The sequence below is a fragment of the Rosa rugosa genome, chromosome 3 (genome assembly GCF_958449725.1).
Source record: "Rosa rugosa chromosome 3, drRosRugo1.1, whole genome shotgun sequence".
Classification (NCBI taxonomy): Eukaryota; Viridiplantae; Streptophyta; class Magnoliopsida; order Rosales; family Rosaceae; genus Rosa; species Rosa rugosa.
Genome location: NC_084822.1, coordinates 4,886,159 through 4,910,389, shown reverse-complemented (window position 1 = coordinate 4,910,389; position 24,231 = coordinate 4,886,159). Strand labels below are relative to the sequence as shown.

Genomic DNA, 24,231 nt, shown 5'->3' with positions numbered 1-24,231 from the left:
CTTGTCATTTGAGAAATAGCCGTCGAGGAATCGCAGCCACAAGCATAGTGCAGCAGGATGAACCACAGCAATTTGACCAAACCAAAGAGCATGGGAGATGAAGAAAACAAAACCAAAGACAGACCCAAAGAGCCTAAACTAATGATTAATGTTACATAGACCGTATGAATCTTTGTAGACTTCTGTAGCATTCATATGACATCTTTGTAGATATTGTGTACCACATTACTAGACTAATTTTCATCATGAAAGTATTCTTAAACTCTTTTGCTCTTCATATATAGGCGGTGGATTGGATGACAAAGTTTTGGCCAATGAAGACCATTGGACCAACTATACCATCTCAATACTTGGATAAGCGTCTTGAAGATGATAAAGACTATGGTTTCAACATGTTTAAACCAAAGAGTGATGCATGCATGAAATGGCTCAATGAACAGCCAAAGGGGTTTATTGTTTATGTGTCATTTGGCAGCCGAGCATAAATTGAAGCTGAGCAGATGGAGGAACTGGCTTTCGTATTGAGGAGTAGTAAAAGGAAATTCTTGTGGGTGATTAGAGAATCAGACGCAAGGAAGGTCCCGAAAGGGTTTGTAGAGGAGACATCTGCAAAGGGTTTTGTGGTTTCCTGGTGTCCCCAACCGGAGGTTTTGGCTCATTGAAGATCCTAGAGGGAGTCTAGAGGGGGGATGAATAGGCTCACAACCAATTTCTTTCGTTCAAAAACTTTCTCAGGGATTGCAATTGGGTGATCAATCCTGAGAGCTGATATTGAACAGAATGTATTGAACAATCAAACAAACCAACTAAAGCATTAAAAAACATAGATTTTTGTTAACGCAGTAAACACCCTATCGAGGGAGAAACATCTGCGTGGCCTTTACTCTTGAATGACCAAAACCAAATCACTTGTTTGGACCCAAAATGAACATTTTGGCCTGACAATGCGTGTCTTGGAGAAATTGAGCCAATGTCAGTGGCTCAAGCTATATATTGTCGACAAGCTCGAAATATATATTTAGAGGCTAAATAAAGCCTACTATGGAAGCATGAAAAGTCAACTTTAGCACATTTTCCTACTTCGGCTAGGAGAAACCGAGCTAAACAAGGAAGGAGGGGCGGCCGCCTGACCAAATGAACTTGAAATGAGCTGAAACTCTGCAGATCCATTCTAGACAGCCCAAGGATCATTTCTTATGAAGAGTGCCAGAGATATTTTTGAGTGGAAGGCCTTCAAACAATCAGCCCAATTTTCTACAGAAGCAAAACTGGAAAACTGGACCTGTAAGAGGTCCAGTAGCATTTTCGGCCCAACCACATGGAATAAAAATATGAAAATTTGTCAGGATGATCTACACTCATAGTGGAACATTTCATATGAAGAAGTCGAAGGCATATAATGAAGTCTTGTTGGAGAAATAATTGAAGGAATAAAGGGGCAGAAACTGACCTAAAACCAGCTCAATATTCACATGTTCATGTTTCCTACCCACATGAAGAAAGCTAGATGCTTTTCTTCTTTTCCTTGGATATATTTTTCAAGACAATCTCTTTAATAGATCATCATCACTTCCATGTTTTTGCACCTTCATGCCTTGCTTTCATTTCATCATTTCTCTATCTTTTCCATATTTTACAAATCACTTTCATACTCCACTTTCATTATTTTTCTTCCACTCATCATTTCACTCTTCTTTTTCTTCCCTATATAAACACCTTCTCTTCTCATTCTAAGACACCCATTCACATTCAACAACAACATCTCTAAGATGATCTAAGTTCTCTCTAGAGCAAACCTCTCTAAGAGCAACTCATCTCCCTCTCTTTCTCTTTCTCTTAGCGGTGATCACACTCCTAGTCCTAGTCTTCTCAGAAGCCGACTTTCAGTGTCACCAAACCCTCTGTCAACGTGCTTCGGTCCTAGTCTCCTCGGGAGCCGACGGTAGTGCCGCGACCACAACGGTTACAGAACCAGCCAAGCAAGGGTAACGCCCTAGCAACCCAGCCAAGCTAAAGTCACGCTTTAGCAAGTTCTCCTCACTTCCCGGTGGTTCTCGCTCTGCTCGATCTACAACATCGAGTATCGATTTGGTGATTTTCAAGAAGCTCAGCAAAAGTCCTCGCCACGAGGCACAAAGAATCCCACGACGAGGTTGGTGCTCTCCTCGTCCACAATCGCTCAACAGAAGTCAGGTCAAGGGACACCCCCGACGACCGCACCCGAACGGTGTTGGCACGCCCGCGCAAGAAAAGAGACTGTTGACCAGCTGCAGCAAAATTGGAGCCAAACATTTTGGCACGCCCAGTGGGACAAGGTTAGAATTTTGTTTCCTTTTCTTGAAGACATTCAACCACCGGGCTTCAAAACAAACATTTTGGCACGCCCAGTGGGACTATACTAGAGTCTTTTTTCGTCATCATTGAGATGCCAGGGGAAAATCTTTACCAAAAGAAATTCCTAAAGTGAATTGATGGACAATGTTGCCACCATTGGCGATACCGCCATTAATGATGAGTTTATGCCTATTCCCATCCCAGAGGGGGCAAGCATTGATGAACAGCTCGCGATCATCATGGCCAACATCGAGAGGAATAAAGAAAAGCAAGCCAGGGACATGGCCATTTTGATCGCAAAAACAAAGCAGAGGTTTCGCGATTGGGACCTAGAAATTGAGCAGAACGCTCGAGAAGAGGTTATTTATGAGGTTGATTTGCCTATAGCTGGCAATCAACCTAATGGCCTCACTGGTGAATCACAGCCTTACATAGAGGCTACTTATGGAGAACGTCATCAACAAGATTGTTCTTCAGATAAGAAAATTGTCTCTGAACAAATATCTGATGTCTCCACTGATCAAGCCAAATATGTGGCTACTGATCAGATGCATGGGGGGCAAGATATGACCCATGATCATCCCTTTGATCAAGAGAAGTTGGCGACAGTTGGCGACAAAGCCGATCTTGGGACACCGTCATCTTCCAAATTACAATTGGAGATCATGTCTCGTCAACCAACAAAGATACTTGGGGGGCAAGAATACCCCTCTCACGAGCCAAATTCCTCCAAATTCTTCAACGAGAAGTATCTTTGTTCTTTTTCTACAAGCTCTCATAGGAGGGATTTTTACCCTACAAATTTTGATACATCGGAGCTTGGAGTGAAGCATAGACGGCCTCCCCCATGGCCTTCTGGAGGTTAGCCAAATATAGTGCTGCTAACTTCTTTCTTTGTTTTTAAATTTCCTGTCAATTTTCAGTTTTCATTTTTATTTTCGTCATTTGTGAATCATAACGGAATAGGTGAAGTCTCTTTTGTTAATATTGGCCTAAACTCCTTATTGGTGCCTAGTTCAGGTCCCTTAAGGTTAAGGGCGGCTTTTATTAACACTTGTTGAACTGTCTTCACACTTATGACCTTTCTCATCTCAGTAAGTATAGCCTATGTGAAATGGTGTCTAGAAAGGGGACAACGTTCATGACAGGTTCTTGAAGCCAGAAGTGCGTGCAAATGGGCCTAAACCACTATGTGGGAGTAGCTCATGCCAAAATGGATTCTGCCTCTCTTGTTCGCCCTCCCCCACCTGGCCATTTCAGTAAGGTTGCCCAAAGGATTTGAAAGAAAATTTGTGTCTAGACGACTATACTTGGGCCGCATGTCTAAATCTTGATTCACAATGTCTTATTAAAATTAAAAAAAAAAAAATACAAAAATACAAAAAGAGTTTCAAATTTGTGCGTCGCGGAGGATGCAAAAAATTGTGTTCTTGCCTAATAGTGGCTGGAACTTGCTAATATACTTAAGAGGCCATTGGTATTGGTCTGGGCACATATACAAGAGGCATTTAATATGCCTAGTATGGTATTAGCAGTGGAGGAGGTCAAATCAATATTTTTGCCAATAATTGTGGCGAAAGCTGGGTTGCGAATTGTTGGCAGCGAAGTGGTTTTAATTACATGGCCTCGCAAAGGATGGTTCGCGAAGGAAGACTGGCGATTAATATATGTATGCTCACTATGTATAATTAAGAGGGAGAGAGGCTACTGTTCAAGTAATTTTAGTCAAGCCAATACAAGTGGCTTTGGAGCAACGACATTATAAGAGTAGTGTTGATTCAAGACCTCTTTAGTCAAGACGAGGACCTTTGACTTCGAGGTCTGGGGGGCAATGTTTGGACCCAAAATGAACATTTTGGCCTGACAATGCGTGTCTTGGAGAAATTGAGCCAATGTCAGTGGCTCAAGCTATATATTGTCGACAAGCTCGAAATATATATTTAGAGGCTAAATAAAGCCTACTATGGAAGCATGAAAAGTCAACTTTAGCACATTTTCCTACTTCGGCTAGGAGAAACCGAGCTAAACAAGGAAGGAGGGGCGGCCGCCTGACCAAATGAACTTGAAATGAGCTGAAACTCTGCAGATCCATTCTAGACAGCCCAAGGATCATTTCTTATGAAGAGTGCCAGAGATATTTTTGAGTGGAAGGCCTTCAAACAATCAGCCCAATTTTCTACAGAAGCAAAACTGGAAAACTGGACCTGTAAGAGGTCCAGCAGCATTTTCGGCCCAACCACATGGAATAAAAATCTGAAAATTTGTCAGGATGATCTACACTCATAGTGGAACATTTCATATGAAGAAGTCGAAGGCATATAATGAAGTCTTGTTGGAGAAATAATTGAAGGAATAAAGGGGCAGAAACTGACCTAAAACCAGCTCAATATTCACATGTTCATGTTTCCTACCCACACTATGCCAAAAACTTTATCAGACGACGGCGGAAAACCGTTGTGTGATAGGAGAGCCACCGTTGTAGACCGAGCCGTTGTCTGATGAAAATTCAGACAACGGTGGAACACAGTTGTCTGAGAAACACACAAACGACGGGTGTGTGTTAAAAGTGTTGTTTGATAGCTCGGCAGATGCCGGGCGCAGATGCGCTGCAGTTGCGGCGCTGCCTTCAGACAACAGAACTTGTTTAAATCCGTTGTTTGTTAGGCTTTTCAGACATCGGAGTTTTAGTGTTTCTGTTGTGTGAGAGTAAATTAGAGGACTTACTTTTTGAAAAAACCATTGTCTGATATATGAAAAATCTGTTGTATGATCATTTAAACATCCATTTTACCTAATGAACAGTAGTGATCAAATGGAAATAAAATTTGGTGCAAACAATCAAATGAACTAATAGTACTCCAACCAATATTTTGAAACATTGGATCCACCAAGATACAATTCGTATTGGTCATTGTTCCACAAAATCATGTATCGGTGACAATTTATTGTTTAACATTGCATCAGGGAAAGAAAACATTAGTGTGCTAGAAATGAATCAATGATTATCGGACTATCCCACTTCGGCCACGATTAATGCTTACTCCTGCTGCTCCTCTTTTTTTCCTCTGCTTTGCCTCCCCCATCAATTTGTTTCAAGAAGCTGCATACAATACTCCTACATCGAAAGCCACACTACCCATAAGCAACATGACAAAATGACACATGCAAGAAGCTGCAGAGAAAGTATTAGGTACTTGTCTAGCTGGTAAACCAAACATTAGTTAGCAATTGTTGAACCCTTCAGATAAACAAAAATTACCAACTGCAGTAAGAGGCTTTATTGGGATATCTGAAGCAAATAAATTACCAACTGCAAGGGTGAGGCCTTATTGGGATATCTGGCCTTCCATGAATAAAATTTGCAATCTAGCCACTCCTATGTAGGATGTTAGACGTACTGCACCAACAATCCAAACACATAAGCAAAGCCAAAACAGAGCACCGACCGACTGAAAGCCAAACTAAATCCTAAAGAACTTCAAGTCTAATAGAACTTATAAATTTTGGGCTTGCTCAAGCCTATCAAGGTATTTCTGCTTCAATTAATAAAATGATTGACTGTCATAGTGCACCATACATATTAATAAAAGTTAACAGTTAGAAATAACAAGTCAAATGCAAGTATGCAACTGCCCTACATAGATTTTGCGCGCACACACAAAAACACATTGAATCACACAACCCTACTTGATTTAGTAAATAAAAGTTTCAAGGCTTCAATCGACAAACATGTCATATGACTGAAAATTGAAACAAGATGCAATATCCATTTCTACATTATTTTTCAATATCCCAGAAATCTTTATCATTCAGAAATTGCAATCAAATCTATAAAGGGCAATATTGATCAAGGAACAATCCAAGTAATATGATTTGGTGTTGTAGCAAAGAGCCATGAGTGTTGTCCCTATGTCCACAACAAATCTAAATTAGGCGCAGGCAAGAAAATTAAAAAAAAAAAAAAAAATTCCCACCGCACAAATTGGGAAATCAAAAAGAGAAATCTTCTCACCACACACACATTGAAAGAACTAATAGATCCAATTTTTAAAGACCACAATAAGCCCTGCTATGGAAAATCTGAAGGCAAATAAATCTATGTTGAAGGGTACACAACTGATTTTCTAATTAGACGAACAATTAAAGAACCAAAGCAAAAGGATTGAGACTTTAAGTAGAAAGCGATGAGGCACGTTACTACCTCAGAGCCATATCTGAAAGTTCTGAATATAAAAAGAACACATCAAAATATGAGGCAAGTCAAATATTCTTCTGCATCTATACAAAGAGAGGGAACTAGCAAGAACCTAATGTCGTACAGTTCTCCAAAATCCGCTATAACTTGAGAAATATTGAACTTAGGAAGTTGTATGTCTATTAACAAACAATAAGACTAACATGAAAAATAGAAATCAAAGAGTAAAATGAATGAAGTCAACTTTGATTAAAAATTGCCCATCCTTCTGAAGTCTAAGACAACTTTTCACTTCCTAACAGAAAACATGAATGCTTCATGATTTTCTAAAAGCTCTACAAGCATATCTTAATCACAAAAAATGAACACCAAGTTGTAAACTAGCTACAAGTAAGATAAGAGATAAAACCTAGCATATGCTCACCTACAAGATGACAAAATTATGCTTTAACATAAAACTAATAAACCACTAATTCAAGTTAGTATCAGGACGCAAAGATACTCACCCAACTCCGTTGACAAAGAAAATAAAGACACTGCAATAATTAGCCAATTGTAACAACCATACTACTCTTCAAAATATAATTGAATAATACTCAAAACAGAGTTGCAAGATTTCGCAAGTTTATAAAACAAAGCAACCGCAACCAATCACTTAGAAGTAACAGACATTAGGAAATCAACTTCTCCTTCAATGTCAAAGTAGAACAAAGACAATAAATCCATAGAATACCAAAATCAATAGAATCCTGATTGCTACAGCAGAATAGAAAACACATAAAACAGAAACAGGTTATTTATAGAAAAACTGAATAAAAGAAAACCCCCTCCAACAGCTCAAAACAACATACATTAATTAGACCACCACAAGCGTCCTGCTCCTATACTCAACTTTTGTAACGAAAAGATGCAAGCATTATAATATATGGGCATAGAACTACACCCAAACACTTTCTATATTGTACAAAAACTCAATGAAATGTTTCCCAACTGTCCAACTAAAGACCAGACATATAATAAAACTAATAGTTAAGCACACTGAATACATGAAAGCTCTTTCTCATATAAAACAAAGCATCTCAATTGATACGCAGTTTGTGGTTTGCCTGCGTAAAACAAAGCAACCTCACAGTAAAGAAGTGATTTTTTGGGACTACTAAATCACAATAAATTGATCTAGTCCATTTAATCCATATGCCATCAACAATTAATCACACTAAACATACACAAACCAGGCTTAACAAAAAATACCCTATTGAATCAAAAAAATAAAACTAAATCCCCACAACAATCCATAAAGACCAGTCAAAATTTGTTTAAAAAAAAAACACAGACTCATACCGCAAGCCAAGATTCTCCTCTCCATCTCCTCTTGCATCTTCTTCGCCTGAAACCCAGCAAATAAACAAGCTTAAAACCCTAGAGAATCAACCACGTATCTTCAATTTAAACAAACCCAAACACATAGAGAAAGAGAAGAGGAAACTAGTACCAATTGGTGAGCAGATTCGACTGGGTGAAAGCCAATGAGGTTGCTTTTGACGCTATTAAGACCATAACGGAGCGTGTCATTCTGGGTCCCTTCGATTTGGTGATCAATATTCTTGGGTGCCTCCTCTGCCTTCAGTTTACCACTCGTCAAACCCCCAAATCTAATAACTCTAACTTTCAGTAGAACGAATGCTCTTCCAACTCAGATGGAGTAAAACCTGAGCACCAACAACAACAACAAGCAAGTGGTTATAAACTTGAGCCAAAAGAACTTCTCCACAAAATTTAAAACCCGAAGGGGATTTGAGCACCAAAAGAACAAAGACAATGAACAAGAGCAATGAAATCTTAAATTTAGCTCACCAATCAAATGGATTTGAGCACCAATCCCTAAACCCGTGAAAACCCCTTTTCCTCTTCCTTTAACCCAAACCCAACTCGATTGTTGATAACTCAATCCCTTTTCAGTAGAACGAAGAATCCCCAAATCGAATCCAACTCGAACCCTAATCGAGTCGAACCCAACTCGATTTGTGAGAACCCAATCCCCATTCAACGAAAAACCCCCAAATCGAACTCTAATCGAGTAGAACCATAATCCAGACTTAAAAGATGGTGAGAAGATGGTGATTTGTGATGCCTAAATGTTTTGAGAAGATGGTGAACAGAGATCCAGGTTTTGCTCGAAGTGAAGAAAAGCTTGGGGTTTTCTCTCAGACATGAAAAGCAACTAAGGCACTAGCTTTGTTTTAAGTGTGCCCTCAGTTGTCTAAGGCATTAAGCAATAACACTGGTTTTTTTTTTTTTTTTTTTTTAAGTTATTCAGACAACGTATAGATACATTTACGTTGTCTGAATTGCTACATAGCTGAGGGAACAAAAGATGAAAATTTCCCGCTTGTGCAATCAAAATACCAATTTTGGCACTTAGGCTAGGCATTTCTCATTCACACAACAGATATAGTTCATTATGTTGTAGGAACTTGCAAGCATAACAAAACATTGAAGCCAAATTTGCTCATTCTGGGGGGGAATGAATGCCATTTTGGAGACTTTTCTAAATTTTGCCACTCACTTGCACAACGGAACATTAAAAACCATTGTATGATGATTTGCAAGTATACTCCTACAACACAAGTAACTAAACTGTTGTACAATTTAGTGGCATCTACAATACAATTTGGAGCCAAATTTGACTCAATGGTAGGAGGGAAATATGCCGGTCTTTTTTTTTCATTCAGACAACATATAATCCTTCTTTCTGTTGTGCCATAACCTTCTACTTAGAAATTTTAGAATTTGAGCATCTTTATACAACGAAGATTCACTAAATGTGTTGTATGATTCAATTTTCATCAACAGACAACAGAGAATTTCTTTTTCGTTGTGTGAGTACTGTCGTGTGATGCAATTTTTGGCATAGTGCCACATGAAGAAAGCTAGATGCTTTTCTTCTTTTCCTTGGATATATTTTTCAAGACAATCTCTTTAATAGATCATCATCACTTCCATGTTTTTGCACCTTCATGCCTTGCTTTCATTTCATCATTTCTCTATCTTTTCCATATTTTACAAATCACTTTCATACTCCACTTTCATTATTTTTCTTCCACTCATCATTTCACTCTTCTTTTTCTTCCCTATATAAACACATTCTCTTCTCATTCTAAGACACCCATTCACATTCAACAACAACATCTCTAAGATGATCTAAGTTCTCTCTAGAGCAAACCTCTCTAAGAGCAACTCCTCTCCCTCTCTTTCTCTTTCTCTTAGCGGTGATCACACTCCTAGTCCTAGTCTTCTCAGAAGCCGACTTTCAGTGTCACCAAACCCTCTGTCAACGTGCTTCGGTCCTAGTCTCCTCGGGAGCCGACGATAGTGCCGCGACCACAACGGTTACAGAACCAGCCAAGCAAGGGTAACGCCCTAGCAACCCAGCCAAGCTAAAGTCACGCTTTAGCAAGTTCTCCTCACTTCCCGGTGGTTCTCGCTCTGCTCGATCTACAACATCGAGTATCGATTTGGTGATTTTCAAGAAGCTCAGCAAAAGTCCTCGCCACGAGGCACAAAGAATCCCACGACGAGGTTGGTGCTCTCCTCGTCCACAATCGCTCAACAGAAGTCAGGTCAAGGGACACCCCCGACGACCGCACCCGAACGGTGTTGGCACGCCCGCGCAAGAAAAGAGACTGTTGACCAGCTGCAGCAAAATTGGAGCCAAACAACTAATGAAAAACAAATTACAAGTTTACAACACAAGGATTGAACTGGACGCAGCAATCCTTCCTAGACTGACTCACTAGGTTGTGGTAATCACTCCTTGCTAATTGTTTATACAAGTGATACACTTTGAAATCCCAACTATGAACCTAGAAAAATTATTGACTAGAACAAGCATGTACTTCTTACCACCTAAGCTTCTAGTTTGAATAGGTCCAACCAAATCCATATGCATTAAATCCAAAGGTTGTGAAGTAGACATAGAATTAATGACCCTATGTGAAGAACAGGTTTGCTTACCTAGCTTGCAACCCTCACACATACCAGTTGGTTTCCCACTTAATTTGGGCAAACCTCTTACCCCTTCTTTGGTGGAGAGCTTCATCAAGTCTTGGTAGTTCACATGGCAAAGGCGTCTATGCCAAAGATTGAGAGTATCTTTAGTTGAGGAGGAAGTAAGACAAATCTAAGAAGAGATAGAATCATTAGCATTAACACAATAACAATGATCTTTGGATCGTAGTCCACCCATGACACTCTTACCCTTACCATCAAGAACAAGACATCTCAGCTTATTGAATCTAACCTCTTCAAAGTCATCACTCAACTGACTCACACTAATAAGATTAGCTTGGAGTCCTTCAACATACAACACATTTTTTAAATTTGGGATAACATGAGCAGTTACAGTCCCTTTTCCCACAACCTTTGCTTTCTTTCCATCACCAAAAGTGACAGAACCACTGATAACCTCATCATAAAAGGATGAGAACCAGTTTTTATCACCTGTCATGTGCCTAGAACACCCACTATCCAAGTACCATGTATCAGCTCTTCTCGATGAAAGAGCAGTAAGAGCAACCAAACATGTAGTAATGGAGTCATTTTCTTCAACATGTGAGAAACAAAAAGAAGATAGAAGACACATTTGAGAAGGTTCAGAATCAGTTCCACAAATGTCAAAGGGCTTAAAATCAGCAGAGGCAAGTGGATGAAATGACTTATTTTTCTTTGCCCAAACAGTTTTTTCTTTTCTCGAGATTGCAACAAGTTTAGCAATCCTTCCAAATTCTTTCAAAGATTTTTCCAGAGTTGACTGTAAAGAAAGAAACAGAGAATTTTCATGACACCTTGTAGACTTTTGAGGACTATTTCTGAGTTTATGACACCTTGGTCTAATGTGTCTAGAGATACCACAATGGTGACAAATGGGAATGAATCTTTTGGATGACTTAGGGACACTTTCTTTAGGCAACAATTTACTTTTCACAAAAATAGTTGGCTTTTTAGAGGAGCTTTCTCCAGAATGAAAACCAAGACCCTTTTTATCCCTATCAACTTTGCCCATTCCAATCATTTTGGAAACCTTATCAGATCCAATTGAAAATTTTGAAAACTTTTCTTGAGAATCACGTAAGGATTTTTCAGGAGTGATTTTTTCAGATGTTAGAGAATTGACTAACCTGATTTGAGCATTGACGTTCTCTTGCAGAGTCTCCACTTGACTTACCAATGCATTTCTTTCAATTTCCCACTTCTTCTTGCAGGATTGCAACTTCTCTGCGATCCCAGATTTTTCTTTTTCACAAACAGCAAGTTGATCCTTTAATTCCTCAGTCTTTCCAATCATTATTTTTGAGGCTTTGTACAGTTGCTCGAACTTGTTAGAGGCTACCTCCTCAGAGTGCTCATCATCATCAGATTCATCTGAGGACTCATTTTGGGTGGTACCAACAAGGGCAACATTCTCCTCTTCATGGTCGGACTGATTTTTTGATTCACTATCACTCCAAGAGCTTTTAAAAGCTTTATTTGATTGAGACTTGAGTTTTTTGTTTGCACAATCAGCAGCAAGATGACCATATCCTTGACACTCAAAACATTTTGGTTTTTCGCCAGAAGACTTCTTTTGAAAACACTTTGAGGACTTTGAGTATTTGTCATTTGAAACATCATCATTCTGAATTCTTTTGGAAGAAGTAGAACCAGAAAAATTTCTAGAGCTAGAGGAGGGTGACCTTGCAGATTTAAGAAATTTTTTGAACTGTTTTGTGAGAAGAGCAAATTCTTCTAGATTAAAATCAGAAAGGTCTTCCTCTTTTTTCAAAGTGCTTAGAGCAATTGTTTTTTCTTTCTGACCCTTTTTCCTGTTTGACTCAAATGTTTTCAAATTTCCCACAAGCTCATCTAATGAGTATGTATCAAGATCTTAAGCTTCCTCAATCGCAATTTGTTTAGCCTCAAAACTAGGAGGAAGAGCTCGAAGAAACTTTTTCACAATTCTATGCTCTAAAATAGGATCACCCAACCCATGACATTGATTGGTAACATTGATGAGGCGACTATGGAAGTCATCAACAGATTCATCCTCTCTCATAGTCATTTCTTCAAATTCAAGCACAAGGCTTTGAAGTTTTTGTGCCTTCACCTTTTTATTACCCTCATGAGTGGTTTGAAGTAATTCCCAAGAAGCTTTAGCAGTTGGACAATTTGTAATTCTTTTTCTTTCCTTATCCGACAAGGTAGCGAAAAGGCTATAGCGAGCTTTAGTATCACATTTGTGATCTGATTTGTGATCTGATTGCTCAGCAACAGTCCACTCACCTCTCGGTTTAGGAATAAGATTTGAAGTTTCAGCTTCCTTTTTAGTTGGTTCTATCCAACCCTTCTCTATAATGTTCCATAACTTATCCTCTTGAGATTGCGGGAAAGCCATCATCATTACTTTCCATTGAGAGTAATCTTTCCCATCAAAATATGGAGGAGAGTTAATAGAACTAGAGACTCTATCATGGTCCATTCTAGGAGGCTAGAGGAACACACTAACACAGGTTAGTGACCCGCTCTGATACCAAATAAAGATCCTAGAGGGAGTCTAGAGGGGGGATGAATAGGCTCACAACCAATTTCTTTCGTTCAAAAACTTTCTCAGGGATTGCAACTGGGTGATCAATCCTGAGAGCTGATATTGAACAAAATGTATTGAACAATCAAATAAACCAACTAAAGCATTAAAGAACAGAGATTTTTGTTAACGCAGTAAACACCCTATCGAGGGAGAAACATTTGCGTGGCCTTTACTCTTGAAAGACCAAAACCAAATCACTAATGAAAAACAAATTACAAGTTTACAACACAAGGATTGAACTGGACGCAGCAATCCTTCCTAGACTGACTCACTAGGCTGTGGTAATCACTCCTTGCTAATTGTTTATACAAGTGATACACTTTGAAATCCCAACTATGAAACAAGCTATGAACGCAGCAAGTCCTTCTTGGAGATTTCACCTTTGAAGTTTGCAATACCCAACTGAACTCAGGGATGCAAGAGATGAATATGCATGAATGGTTTTGTGTTTTTCAAATTGTTTTCAACATGGAACAAGACATTTTGAAAAACAGAAAACCAAAGAGATAAGCTCTTGATAAACAAAGGGACTGAAAAACACAAGTGTTTTCAATACCCGAATAGGAACAGAGAACCCATATATATAGAGGAGGAAGAGGAAGGATAGTTCACTCAAAAAACCCTTAAGCTCAAATGGAGCACGAAAACCCATACCCATAATTTCAGATTGCACATGTAAACCCATGCTCCTAATTTCAATTGGGAATACCAAATCTATAAGCCAAACACTCCAACTCCTTAATCAAAACTGACACCCGAATGGAACCCATGAAAAACCATTGACTTTTTGAAAGAGATGCCATGTATGAGCTTACTTCAGCCATGATGAAGAAGAGTCTTCTTTTGATCTTCAAGATTGAAGCTTGATCTTGGACAAGACAGCAAGATGAGATGGGATGGGGAAGCACGTCAACAAGGCAGCAAAGTAGGAAATTGATGAGGTAGCAAGTTTTAATTGAACTAGTCTTCAAACTTGGTCTTGGTCTTCGACAGCAAGGCAACCCCCAAAGAGAAAAAGAAGCAATTTGTAATTGATCAATTATGCTAAGATGGGAAAGCTGCTAGCAACTGATTTTCCAGTCTTCAAGAGGGTCTTTGACAGCAAGACAACCAAGTCAACCACAACAATTGTATTTAAACAAGTATGGGCTTGGGCTGCAACCTTGGGCTTCTTAATGAATAGAGTTTTGTGAAGAAGGAATGCCAATACTATACTAACACTCATGAAGCAGTTGGTTGCTTCATTACACATTGTGGTTGGAACTCCACATTGGAGGCTTTAAGTTTGGGGGTTCCAATGGTTGCAAGGCCTCGATGGACTGACCAAAGCACCAACGCCAAATACATTATGGATGTGTGGAAAATTGGGATCAGAGCTCAAGTTGATGAGAAAGGGATTGTGAGGCAAGAAGAAGTAGAGCATGTGTAAGTGAAATATTGGAGGGAGAAGGGGGAAATGAAATACAAAAGAATGTTGTAGCATTGAAAGAATTGGCTAGAAAGGCTGTGGATGAAGATGGAAGTTCTAACAAAAACATTGATGAGTCATTGCAACTCTGGTTCATCGCTAACTGATGTTTACCTGGAAATTCCGCCCATGACCCGTTAACCGCCCATTTACCGACCGCTAAAAACCCATTTATTTCTGCCCGATAACTTAATGTGTTAATGGACTGCCAACTCGTTAACAACCCGTTAGTTAACGGGCGGAAACGGGTTGCCCAACGAAACCCATCAAGCACGGTTAGAAGAAAAAAAACGTCTGAGTGTCTAACCCTTACTTCTCTCGCAGAGTCGCAGCTCACTCTCCTCTTCTCCACACAAGCCCTCTCCCCTCTCCTCAACCAACCCCTCCATCGACCTCAAACGCACCGTTTCAAAACTCAGGCAACTCCTCATCCTCTCCTCTCCCAATCACATCCTCCAAAACCTCGCCTCCAACTGACATCTTCACCCTCTCCGGCACCATCCTGATCTCTGTCCCTCGCACACCGAGCCCCTCAGGGTCTCGCTGAACGCGCACCGCAACCAGCTGCCAGAATCTTTAGTGGGCTTCAGGAGGGGAGGATCGGCCATGGCTTTGAGAAGCGGTATTTGTGGTGGTGGGCTTGATCTGTTAGGGGAAGGTGGGTTCGAGGGTTTGGGGTTTGGGTTAGAGTGGTGAGGGTATTGTTCATGGCTCACACACTCTCAGTTCTCTCTTTCTCTATGAAAAATGGAGTCTTTTTTTGAGTTCTGGGGTTTTGTTGGGGAAGGAGGAGGAGAAGAAGTGCAGTAGTCAAAACTAGTTTGTGTGGGAGACCTGTGATTTGCCAATGGGAGTTTGACAAGTGGTGAGGGGGGTTAGTTTTTTTGGGAGGTGAATTTACTGAAACCTTGGAGTGAATCTTTTCCCTAACTTTAACTTTTGGTAACTCTTTTTTTTGGTACAGTTAACTTTGGTTACTTTGATTAGAATATTATTTTTAACAATGATTAGAATATTATTTTTTAGAAGAGTTTTAATGGATAATGGGCGTGAAAAAGAGTTTAAAAAAATGTAAAAAATAAAAATAAAAATAAAAATAAAAAAAATTAGAAAAGAATTTAAAATTTTTTAAAAATATTTGAAAAAAAATTAAAAGAAAAAAACCTTAGCGGTTTTAACTGGTTTCAACGGGTAACCCGCGAACCCATCGGGCTCAACCCGTTAACTTAAGGGGTTGAGCCCGTTAAGAACGCCAACCCGTTAAGCTCGCCTGTAACCCGCCCGTGACCGCACTGTTGCCATGCTTACTGATGTTGATCGAGGAGCTGTAGTGATGGTATCCCTCAATGTCATTGCCAAAAAGAGTCTTTGACAAATAAAAAGTGGTTCTGTAATAAACTGAAAACCGTGCAATTGAATGTGGAGAAATTTTTCCATGCTACGGTAACACCACCTAATTTAAGTGACCTACCTATAATAGAACGACACGTGGAAACCTAAGTGATTAGAACGTCATCCAACATTTTTTTGCCGTCTATTTTTTTTTCTTTTGTCGTCTACATCTATCCTCCTCCTTCCATAGTTCCATTCTGATACGCTAAAAGGAAGCGCATAATTTAACCCTGAAAATGTCGTTAGTAGTATAAGCAAATAGGGATCGTTCTATTCCGGGGATTGATGGTACACATGTCATTGTCAAACAATTAATCAATTAAAATTAAAACAAAGTATAATATTTACAAAGATATAACAAAATATATACATATTTACGAAAAGGGGGGATTTTTTGTTTTGATTTTCGAAAATAAAACTAAATAAGTAAAACAAATAAAATGCAAAAACATAAAGATAATGATGGAATAAGAGAACAAAGATCAAAACCGAAACCATGATTAAAATCGATTCAAACCCTAATATTGTTCATCTAAGTCATGAGAAAGGAGTTGATCATGTGAAACATTCGAAAGTAAATGATTTCCCATATTTTACTTTTCAATGCTAATTAACCTAAGCGAAAGCACCTAGATCAATCCTATCAAACATGTAATCAAGCCCAAGAAAGCTAGTCAATCATGACATGTTTAACGCATTAGACATAGAGAAAGGCTATCAACTCAAGTGTACAACTTAGTATGGAAAAGTCCACCTAATTGCAATCCTCGTTAATTAAATTCGATCTTTGTCCAAAACCTTTACTACTTTTGATTCAAGTCACACAAAGCAAAAAGTTGATTTATGTTCTTAAACTAGCACCAATTACAAGCAAATCCTATAAGTGTCGACCCAAATAAGATAAACATATAAAAGTTTTCTGTAAAGCAAATTTAATTAAACAAACTCACATAAGCAACTCTCGAATTACAATATATGAATCTGAAAATTCTCAATTAATCATAAAATTCCAGAATTTAACAATTGTTCAAACATATATGTCAACTAGAAACAATTCCAACGAAATCAAACAAGGTTACAAAGAAAGAGGTTGAATTACACCGTAAGATGGAGATGGGGATGAAAGATAAAACGTATGGAGTCTTGAATCTCGAAAGAAAGCTTCAAGGTGGAGAATGTATGATGATGCTCACGGCTTGGTTCTTCTTCTTCTTCGGCCTTGCTTGAACTTCGTGGCTTGCTCTAGAGGATGGAGAGAGCTTTCGCGTATATAGTAAATTTCTGAATTATGGGGGTGTCTCAAACGTCTAGCATAGGGGGAGTATATATAGGGGACGTTGGCCTTGGTCTCCAAGTCTTCATGAATCTTCTATTATTTTCCAAGGAATTATAAGAAAATGCCACATAACTTCAACCAATCACAAATTGCCATGTAAGCCCTGGTGTGTCATCCAACCAATCATAAGCCTTCAAAATAAGTCCCAAATATATTATTGCCGAATATCCATGAATTAATTCTGATTTTCTTCTTTATATTCGGGCAAAATTCCTTTAGGAATTGTAGGAATGAATCTGGACTTGTTTTTGAACCTTTTATTCCTTAAATCTCTCCATGGACTTCCTTTAATGTCTCCCCTTGATTTTCTCTTGATTTTCATGAAAAAATACAGATTTTATTCCTCATTTTCGTCCAAAATATATTGAGGGGATTTAGGAACGAATCTGGACTTGTTTTGAGCTTTTTCTTGTTGCACAATCCCTTGAAACTCTCCCTAGAATATCTCCAACGTTTTTCCTTGATTTCTTCTTGATTTTTCACATTATCTTCATGATTTCCCACGGCAAAATCAGATTTCATTCCTCCAAAAATATCTCCATTACGTCACAAACCCTAATTTCCATGGGCCTTTATCCATTTTGCCGAAAATCCAAGTCATTCTTGAGAGTTCTTGGGCCTCCATGTGCCACCTTCATGCCATGTCATCTTCTAATGTCTTCAGGTTTCCTAGCCTCATCAGGATTCTTGCGTTGACTGGGATTCCTAGTCGGACCAGGAAAACTCCATTTCTTCATTTCAGCTCATTTCCTTGTCATTTATTCCAATGTACCTAGAAAATAGAAACTTTTATTAAAATTACTAAAAATAGAAACTTTCTAAAGATGGAAACTTTCCTAATCAAGACGGATTTATTTAATGAAATAACTAAGTAAATATGAGGAAATAACAGTTAAAACGTCGCATTATAATGCTCCTATCAATTGCGTTCCTATCAACGGAGTCTGCAACTCTGCAAGTCTACCCAGCAAACTTGTTATATTTTCTTATCTAATTAAATTATGGTTGAATGTTTTCCTATCATTAGGTCACTACTATATTTGTAGAAACCCCATGGTTGACACAGCTATCATATGTTTTGCTTGAAAATCAAACTAATTCTTCCGTACAGACAAGGGAGAACTCTCCAGCCGCATAAGCGACTAACTGGGGAACAATACTGACCCGACCTGCCGGGAATTAAAAGCCGGCTTTGGTGGATTTAAAATTTGTGTTGACAGATCTATCATCTACTACAATTACAAATATTTTACACCTTGATGCAGACCCATTTGTGGACTTTTGGATTGACAATTGATAGCAAGGTGGTCTTCATGGAGAGCAAAAGAAGCAAAAGGTTTCTGAAATGAAGACCAGTGATAGAGATAAGAACAGTAGAAGGACTATGCTGGAAATAGAAAAGCTTGGTGTTTCAGTCCTTCAAGATTTGCATTAACAATGAAAGATATAGAAGAAAACGGTGCTGTAAGATGGCAAAAACGATTTAGATGTCTAAACAGTTAAGGATCCACGTGTCGTTGTTTTATAGGGACATCACACAAATGAAGTGGTGTGACCGTAGTTTGAAAAAATTTCTCTTTAATGTGTACTCATTTGTTGCATATATTTTGCAATAATTGCAATTAGATTGAACTTAATCTTCTATCAAGAGATGATTTAGATGGACCAGAGTAAATCACAAGATAGATTTGTTAACGCGGGAGGTTGAGGTTGAGGTTGAGGGTGAGGCTACTTGTAGATATCTATGGTACTGAGTTGATTCCAGATCAATAACATTCGACTTCTATCAATCAATACAACCGAATGGAAGACAGTAGAACCAACCAATGTGCGAAGATTAGAAATCCATCAAAGAAATTTGGTGCAAACAATTACCTTACTCTATATGAAGCTTCCAAGGAACCACATTGAAATGAAGATAATTAGGCAAGAATCAAAATTAAACTTCAGAAAAAACTTAGATCTACATTGTTCGGAAGTGTCCGTGTCTCCAAATTCTCTTTTATTTGCATACTTTAGGCTGTCTAAATTCATATACTAACCGTTTTTATAATTTAATCAATCCTTAAAGATCATATCTGCAAAAATTCAATATAATAAACACAAATCATTTATTCATCCAATTGCATCAAATGAATGAAAAGTTTTTTTTTTTTTTTTTGAATAAGGGTTATGCGGATGCCCTCAGGCCTTTATTAATGAAACGGATGAATACATAGGGGGGACAAGAAGCCTAAACCCCTCATTACAACACATATTAAGAGAAACCCCGGAATAATACCAGCAGCCTCTACAACTACAATGTATTCAAAGATGCACCTGATAACAAAGAGTGTCGTATCGACTACTCTATTTGTTTTACAACGACGGTGGCATATCAGAAAGTTAAAGCAGTGCCATAGTACCAATAAATTAGTAGCTTTCCCAATATGCTGCTGATCGGAAACAAAATCGACGACACGTTGTTTCATCCCGCCACTAGGAGGTTGCAACCAATGCATGATACGCCGCCTCGCTAGGGCAGACAAGGCATACTAAGTATACAAACCTGGAAAACGCACACAAGTCCCTACTAAGAGGTGGTAGGGATTTATTGTACATACAATACACATAAACGTTAAATAAACTACTGAAAATAAATAAACTATATACCCAGCCCACCAACAAAGGCCCATCAAGGCAACACAGGCCCACAACCCAAACAACCGACCACCCTTCACCGCAAGCCGCACCACGGGAAGCTTCATCACTGTCGACCAACCCTGCTGGCGAACCATGGCCGGTACCAGTGGCCGGACCACTTCATCGTTGAGGCTTTTCGCCTCCGAAACACAGCGACATCGTCCAAGCTGTCCTTCCACCGCATGCGTGCATACGTGAAGAACCACCACCATTGGGACTGGATTACAGACTGTTGCACCACCACAGCCGGAATTGAATTGCTTCCCAGAACGCCGTCACCGGTCTCCAGGCTTCCATGAATGCGGTGGAATGCAGATCCAACCAACGAAAGTCGGAAGCGGCAGTTGTAAATGGTGTTGTAGAATATAGCAAGTCCTCCCTCGTTCCGCCCCGCTCCGACCTCGAACCCGCCTTGGACCTTGACTGGTGGACTGAGATTCGATACCTACCCGTCCGATGACGACGTCAGGAAGACGTGCCGCCGGACGGAACATGGGAACATGACGGTTCGACGCCTCTTCAAAACTGAAACTGTTTTTCGTCTTCTCCTTGATAACTGCTGCAGAGCGCTTTACTTAGCTATGAATGAACAGTTTTAGTAAAGGTTAGATTTTAATCATTTTATCCAATATATATGGAAAGTTTTTATTCACATCATCATGGGCTAGCTATCTACAATACACAATCCTTCTTTGATCCTCTATTACACACCATTTTTTTTAATAGAAATTGATATCATTAGAAATAATAACCAGCAACAGCCAATAACTAGAGTCAACCTGTACTTACAACAAGATAGCCAGCAAGAAAATTATGAAATCCTACTCTAAGCAAAACAAACTCTTACAAGTTGATGATAAGATCGTTAAAATTAGCAAACTTATAAACAAAGATACTCCATGTCTTTTAGGGCAAGATCATTCACTAGCCTCCTATTAGTCAATCACGCAATTGTGGTACCAATAGGGGTCGACAGAAAGAATCATTATGTAGAAACTACTACAAAGCTACCTCTAACCAAACGAGTAAACAAAACTAGCTAGCAAACTCCTAGTACACCAACCTTCTAAGAATAAATTGAAGCGCAAAACAAAAAAAAGATAATTGCCCCGAAGAAGAGTAAAGCAAATAGCAAGGTCATTTTTTTTCTTTCTTTTTTGTGATCCTTTCAGCTCAAGAATATTAAAATTTTTGTTGGGCCTCCAGCCTAAAAAGGCTCTCTGAAACCCTAATCGAAGCCCAAGAGGCTTATATTGAAAACGTGGTCTATGTAGGCGTAATAGCGTAACTCTTTAGTTGTTGGTATTAAAAGGCTTAGCCGCTCAGAGTGGACCAAACACAATTACCAACCAATTACGCCAGACTCTGACTCGCAAGAAACAAGAAGCAAGAATATATATATATATATATATATATAATATATATATATATTGATAGCAAAGAAAATTTTCTTTTCGGTCAGAAAAAGCAAAGAAAAATTATTAGAGAACAAAGCTCCTGCTTTCGTAGATGATGAGCTCATCTGCTATATATGAGCAGCTTATGACTTATCAATGGCAACTAAGAGAAACAAAGTCATAGGCATTAGTCATCTTCCTCTGTGGATGCTTGTAGTGAGTCACTTATTCCTTGGGAGGGTCTAATATAGTCAATTGCTTGAACTTTCCTTCTAGTTCTCTAGTCAATTAACATGAGTTTGGGAAAATGTTGGGGGGTGTCTAGATGCATGCAGTACGTACTTCAGTGCTATAAATAAGAGCTTCTGCATATTGAGGTAATCAGATTTCTTCTGTACAACAAAATGGCCAATACTGAAGAGCGTCTGCAACAGCTAAAGGCCTTTGACGAATCCAAAGCTGGGGTCAAAGGTCTTGTCGATGATGGAATCACCAAAGTCCCATCCATTTTCATGTACAAGCCAGAAGATCCCTCAGCCGAGGACATCCCAAGTTTCGGCAATCCAACTAGCCAACACCAATTCGGTATTCCAGTTGTGGACCTTGGTGATGCTCTCGCTGGAAGGCCTGCTAAGGTGATCCCAGATATCCGGCGGGCTGCAGAGAGTGTGGGGTTCTTTCATGTGGTTAACCATGGGATACCCAAGAGAGTGTTGGAGGAGATGCTCGAGGCGACGCGTGGGTTTCATGAGCTGCCAAGGGAGGTGAAGGCTGAGTACTATACTAGGGATCCCATGAGGAAGGTCAAATACTTCAGTAGCTATAATTTGTACCAGTCAAGATTTGCTACCTGGAGGGACAGCATGTTTTTTGACATGGCTCCCGAGCCTCTTGATCCCCAAGAATTGCCTCTGGTTTGCAGGTATATCCGTATATATATATGATCCATATATGATCATGCATCTGCATGTGCACGTGATTCAATTAATTAACGTGTTCTTTATCTCATTTCAGGGATATAACTATGGAGTTTTCTGAGCAAGTACAAAAATTAGCTGTCACTGTGTTTGAATTGCTATCTCAGGCACTTGGACTCAAACCTGACCATCTTTTCGGTTTGGACTGCGAAAAAGAGCATCTTATTATTAGTCACTACTATCCTCCATGTCCTGAGCCTGAGCTCACAATTGGCACAGCCAAACACCAAGATGGCACTTTCATAACACTTCTACTTCAAGATCATATTGGTGGACTTCAGGTTTTGCATGAAAACCAGTGGATTGATGTTCTTCCTCTGCCTGGAGCTCTAATAGTCAACATTGGAAATCTTATGCAGGCAAGCTTTTCTCTATGGTCTATACTTACATATGTTCCAACAAACACTCTTTACCATTAATATTGATCCAGTAACTCCTCTAATCTGTTAATTTCTCGGTGATTACTGCACATTCATTTTCCGTACCACGTACATATATAGGTAGATCTTCAATTACATATTTGTATTTCAGAGTCTTTGGATATAGAAACGTTAAAGTAGAAAAGAAGAAAAAGAATAGTACGTATACACATAACCTGGTATGAATTTCGTTATACAACTCAGATTCATGTAGCTTTGGGTAAAATATATGAATTTGGACCTATACCAAAATGTCTCTGGCAATTGTATATAGATCGATTGCATGCAGCTGTTTCGTTGTTTGTGATAATGCATGTTTTAGTGCAGATAATCTCAAATGATAAATTCGCAAGCATTGATCATAGAGTGTTGGCAAAGAAAGAAGGTCCAAGAGTATCTGTGGGATGTTTTTTCCAACCTGCTCCATCAGATAATCCGTCGAGGCTTTACGAGCCAATTAAAGAGTTGACATGCAAAGAAAATCCACCCATTTATCCAACAATTACCACGAAAGAATATTTTACGGTGTTATACAAAAACTCTATAAATGAGGTCCCTGTTTTAAAATCTTTGAAGTTGTGAAATTTGTCCATGACAATATTTCCAATATATAGGTACTTAAAATAAATGTACGTGCTTTAAGCATGTTCGTTGTTTTTTTTTTTTTTTTTCCTTTAAAGTTTTAATTTGGATGTTAATTGCCACTTTATGGCAATTCTCTAGTTTAATGCGGAGACGACCCGTTTATTTTGAGTATTTTCTGTTATGTTATTATTGTGTACTATAATAAAATGTTGTCATTCTCTGTTTGATGAGGAGATAGCCCTTCTATTTTCTATTTTCTGTTCTTTATTATTTATTTATATAATTGTCAATAAATAAAAAATTCTACTTGTAGTAGTGGAGTTTGATTGGTAAGCCAATCGAGGGAGGAGTTGTAAACTCAAACATTATTGAAGCGCAAAAAAAAAAAAAAAAAAAATGCCCCGAAGAAGAGTAAAGCAGATAACAGAGTCATTTCTTTTTTTGTGATCATTTCAACTCAAGAAGATTAAAATCTAGTTGGGCCCTCAGCCCAAAAAGGCGCTCAGAAACCCCAATTAAAACCCAAGAGGTCTAATAAGTCATTAAAACATGGTCTATTTTTGCATAAGAATGGCGTCACTCTTTAATTGTTGCTATTAAGGCTTAGCCGCTAAGAGTCTACACACCAAAGACCAAACACAATGAGTGATAAGTTTACCAACCAATTACGCCACACTCTGCATGACTCGCAAGAAACAAGAAGCAAGAATATATAGTGAAAGCAAAGAAATTTTTTTCTTTTCGGTCAAAAAATAGCAAAGAAAAATTATTAGAGATCAAAGCTCCTGCTTTCGAAGATGATGAGCTCATCTGCTATGACTTAA

General features: G+C 38.8%; 1 protein-coding gene and 1 pseudogene across 1 annotated transcript; both read left to right on the top strand.

Moving 5' to 3' along the window:
- Positions 1 to 90: 90 nt before the first annotated feature.
- LOC133737060 (UDP-glycosyltransferase 74E2-like) lies at positions 91 to 14,726 on the top strand (annotated as a pseudogene).
- Positions 14,727 to 21,805: 7,079 nt separating this feature from the next.
- On the top strand, positions 21,806 to 23,634 carry LOC133739707 (1-aminocyclopropane-1-carboxylate oxidase homolog 1-like). The gene is made up of 3 exons (XM_062167497.1): positions 21,806 to 22,348; positions 22,441 to 22,762; positions 23,150 to 23,634. The coding sequence occupies exons 1-3, from the start codon at positions 21,831 to 21,833 to the stop codon at positions 23,402 to 23,404; spliced, it is 1,095 nt and encodes a 364-aa protein (XP_062023481.1). The 5' UTR covers positions 21,806 to 21,830; the 3' UTR covers positions 23,405 to 23,634.
- The last annotated feature ends 597 nt before the right edge of the window (positions 23,635 to 24,231 follow it).

Coding starts and splice junctions, on each gene's coding strand:
- LOC133739707 (XM_062167497.1), top strand. CDS start 21,831: ATGGCCAATACTGAAGAGCGTCTGCAACAGCTAAAGGCCTTTGACGAA. Junction 22,349..22,440: donor GAATTGCCTCTGGTTTGCAG/GTATATCCGTAT, acceptor ATCTCATTTCAG/GGATATAACTATGGAGTTTT. Junction 22,763..23,149: donor ACATTGGAAATCTTATGCAG/GCAAGCTTTTCT, acceptor GTTTTAGTGCAG/ATAATCTCAAATGATAAATT.